The sequence below is a fragment of the Gavialis gangeticus genome, unplaced genomic scaffold, assembly GCF_001723915.1.
Source record: "Gavialis gangeticus isolate Ggan-Ray unplaced genomic scaffold, GavGan_comp1, whole genome shotgun sequence".
Taxonomy (NCBI): domain Eukaryota; kingdom Metazoa; phylum Chordata; order Crocodylia; family Gavialidae; genus Gavialis; species Gavialis gangeticus.
Window position 1 is genome coordinate 81,400,074 of NW_017729031.1, and position 4,319 is coordinate 81,404,392.

The window sequence follows — 4,319 nt, forward strand, 5'->3', positions numbered from 1 at the left end:
GCCCGACGTGCCGGGCGCCGAACCCCAACGGGCCAACGAGCTGCTGCTGCTGCCGCCGTCGCCAACGCCCGCGGGGGAGGGGCCGGGCCAGCCGCCGCCTCAGCCCCAGCATCACGTCGTGTACTTCCCGGGGGATGTGCAGGTACCGGCCCGCGCGCCTCCCTGCCTGGGCCGGGGGGGTTGGCTGGGCTGAGCGTGCCCAGGTAGAAGGAGACAGTAAAGGTGCCAGGGGGACTGTGCGCGGGGAAGCAGGGTGATCGGCGTATTCCTGCCTGGGTGTGTCAAACTCGAGCAGATCCAAAGTGAAGGTCCTCCTATCCCGTGCAGAAAGGACAAACAGATAACAGTGTCTTCTGTCCCATACCAAATTGCAGAGAATGAGGGCTGGACAGGACCTTGGGAGGGCAGAGCCGTCCCTAACTAGCTCATCTCAGCCAAGGCTTTGTCTATCCATGTCTTAAAAACTGTTTGGGGTGCTCACTGATAGTTTTATTTGGGTTATGAAATGTTCCTGTATGCATCTACACAAATTTCTTTCGGTAGATTGTTCCAGTGCTTTAGTACCCTCCTTGCGAGAGTTTTTCCTTGTATCCAACCTAAACTTCCCTTGCCGCAACTTGAGACCATTGCTCCTTGTTCTGTCGTCTGCCACCATTGAAAACAGTCTGGCTCCATTCTCTTTCGAACTCCTCATCAGGTAGTTGAAGACTGCTATTAAATCCCCTCCTCTGTTATCTTTTCTCCAGACTAAATAAACCCAGTTCCCTCAGCCTCTCCTCAGAAGTCAAGTGCCCTAGCCCCCGAACCATTTTCATTGATTTTTTTCTGGACCCTCCAATTTGTCCACAGCCTTTCTGTAGTGAGGGGCCCAAAACGGGACAGTGCTCCAGATGTGGCCTCAGCAGTGCTGAATAGAGGGGAAGAGTCGCCTCTCTTGATCTGCTGGTGTAACAACCATGGTCATAGTTTCATTAGATTGGAAGCATTATGTATGTTCATGATGTGTGAAATGCCAGATTTGAACTAAAAAATCATGTTAATTGCATGTATATTATCATAAAAAGCTAATCCAACAAGGGTTGCCAGTGCTGGGGTGGGGGTTAATTATTTTTACTGTTTTTTCAGAACTTGCTTCTAAGGCTAAAACTGGAACTTAATAAGCTACTGATAACATTGATTTTTATTGTACGTGGGGCATTTCACAAAAGACACTATTTCACTATTGTCTGTCCTTAAACCTTTAATACTGTATCATTATCAAGCTAATTCTCTCTTAAATATAACAATCATTAAAGTCAGTCTGACTCATTTAGTTTTAAATAGCTCATCCTGCTTAAGTCTACCTTAATGAAGGGTCAGAAAATAAATCCCAAGAACTCTTTGATATTCCACTGTCCCATTTCTATTAATGGAATTCCTATTAGCTTTTGCAGTAAGAGCAATGCAGACAAAATACTTGACAAGGACGGGTCTTATTTCACCCCATGTTGGGCCAGATTGGGGTGCCACATGCCTCCAAGGTGGAACAGTCCTAACGACTCATTTTTCCCTCTGTCAACTGGCTGTAGTCTCTTCTCGTGTGTGCTTAGGTGAGAGGGCAGAAGGCACAGCAGAGAGGCAACTTATAAAGTAGCTGATTTTGTAAGCAGCAGCTTATTTTGCCCGATGCTTATAAAGGCTTACGTCTTTCTGAATTGGTTTATGAGAAGCCACTCTACCCTGCCTTCTGCCTGACTTCAGACTAACACACTACCTCTGTGGGAGACAGGGTTAATGAAACACTTGATCATTAGTACCCCAGAAGTCTGTCACAATGGTAGGTAATGTAGTTATCTTCTTTCTTTCAGAACTATCATGATGTTATGTCCAGTCATCCAGAAAACTTTCAGTGGGAGCACTGGAGTTTTGAAAATGTTGCTACCATTCTTGCTCACCGATTCCCTAATAGTTTTATTTGGGTTGTGAAATGCTCCCGTATGCATCTGCACAAATTCAGCTGCTATGACAATTTTGTGGCAAGCAACATGTTTGGAGCACCAGAACACAGCACTGACTATGGAGCCTTCAAACACCTTCATGCATTACTAGTTAATGCATTCAAAGTCTCTCAGAACATTTTGCTGTCCCAGAAGACCACGTATGGTGTCCACAAAGATGCAAAGATAACTGCTTGTAAATCTCAGTCTGCTCTTACTTCAAATGGCTGCCCAGTGGTAGAGAAAGAGAGAAACGGTGAAATTTCTGGTAACTGCACTTTGAGTTTTGGTACACCAACTATTACAGGTGCAGCATCTTTCACTTTGGTTGGCTTCAGCAAAGGCTGTGTGGTTTTGAACCAGTTGCTTTATGAGCTAAAGGAAGCTAAAAAGGACAAGAACACAGATGCCTTCATAAAAAACATAAAAGCAATTTATTGGCTGGATGGTGGTCACTCTGGAGGAAGCAGTACTTGGGTTACTCACCCGGCAGTCTTGAAAGAATTTGCCCAGACAGGGATTGCAGTTCATGCTCATGTTACACCTTACCAAGTGTTTGATACAATGAGATCATGGATTGGGAGAGAGCATGAGAAATTTGTAGAGACCCTTGAAGAATTTGGTGTACAAGTCAATGATGAGCTTCATTTTGCAGATGAAATCCCTTCCTTAGATAACCACTTCAGAGTTCATGAAGTATTTTGAGAAGTCCTTGCGAAAGCACTTTTAACGTTGTGAATCTTGTAACTAATTACAATTTGTTTTGAATTGCGTTTCTGGAGAATACTAGATCCATTATGTTTTGCTAATATTTACTGGGTATAAATTCCAGGCCTAAAAAAAAAAAAAGTCTTAGTCATGTGTATTAGTGTTGATATGCCTTGGACAAGAGAGATCATATGAGTCCTGAAAGAAGAAATGTAACTGGTCCATTTAAAGACCTATTTTTAACATGTCATATAGAGATCTTGTGTGAATGTTTGCCTTTAACCTGCAACTTGCTTCTCTTGGCAAAGTTTTAAAATCTGCATGACTAAAATTAGGCTCCTTAAGTTAATATATTAACTTTTAAAGGAGTTGAAGGTGCTTGGCACTTTTGAATATAAGTCCACTCTTACTTACATGATTAGCTTTAATGTTCCAGGACTTGGCTTCTATCAGTAGCAGACAGCAGTGTTTTAGTTATTTGGTAAAGGGGAAAATAATACTTGGAGCACTCTTGATTATACAGTACTGACATGTATCAAATATCTGCATATGATATCCTGCAACTGAAATTTCACTAAATGAAGCAGAGGTACAGATGATCTTCGTTCTTGGAATAAAGGTACCAATCCATTCTTTCTTGTTGTCACAGAAAATGCAGGATGTTTATGAAGTTCCACTAACTCCATTGCTGAGTATTTGCCAGCGAATAGCCCTTTTCTTTGGAGAGTCTCAATATTGATAATAGAATATAAAAAATCTACATTTTTATAAAGAAGTGACCAGTGACGTTTGTTAGTACTATAGTGTTTATGTCAACATTCCCTATTGATATTGAGGCTTGATTAATGTTTAAAACTGGCGTTTTTGGACTACAGTAACAATTTGTGGAAGTGTCTTTAATCCATTTTGATCTGAAACTGTCTTGGGGCCCTCTTCTGCAAATGGTAGCAAATTACTATTAATTTAAATCAAGCCATTACTGTATACTGTTATATACTGCAAGTTATACAGTGAATTTTAAAAGATGTAATTGCACAATAATTCTTGAAGATCAAGTTATAGAACTATGGTTATTTGGAATGTGCTGTAAAAATATTTTCAGAATCATAACTTTCTATGCAAACCCGTCTTCTGACCAAAATACAAAGTAGATGAATTAAAAATGTACAGGAGGCTGTCTTCTGGCTTAGAACAAAATTTGAATGTACTTAAAAGACTACAATATGGCAGTAGTACTGAGGGATAGGGGGCAGAGGGAAGGAGGGTTAAAAGTTGTTGCCTTAACTGTATATGTATCCAGGTCAAACATTAGCAATCATAACTTTAAAGAAAACTTCAGCTCTTAGTGGTGAACTACAGTTGCTCAAAAAAGTGTTTTGAATTACCTAGAAGTACATAAGACATTTGAGATACATTTTCAGAGCCAACTGTTTTGTAACTATCAAATATGTGGAAATGGATATCAAGGTTTTCCTCCTTGAAACCCATATATCAAAGAAAATAAAGCCTCCTACATAGTTTAATTACATCTGTTGATCCATCCCAGATATCAAATCATTCCCTTACATAAAAAATACTTTTTTTATATTCCATCCTGGCTTAATTTCAATAAAGAAGTATCTTTTTCCAAGTTGA

General features: G+C 40.6%; 1 protein-coding gene across 1 annotated transcript; it reads left to right on the plus strand.

The window, feature by feature from the left end:
* Window position 1: 1 nt before the first annotated feature.
* Window positions 2–2,812, plus strand: CUNH2orf69 (chromosome unknown C2orf69 homolog; the record flags this gene model as incomplete). The annotated part of the gene is made up of 2 exons (XM_019522883.1): window positions 2–142; window positions 1,848–2,812. Coding segments are annotated over 2 exons (975 nt in total), but the record flags the coding sequence as incomplete, so codon positions are not given.
* Between the last annotated feature and the right edge of the window lie 1,507 nt (window positions 2,813–4,319).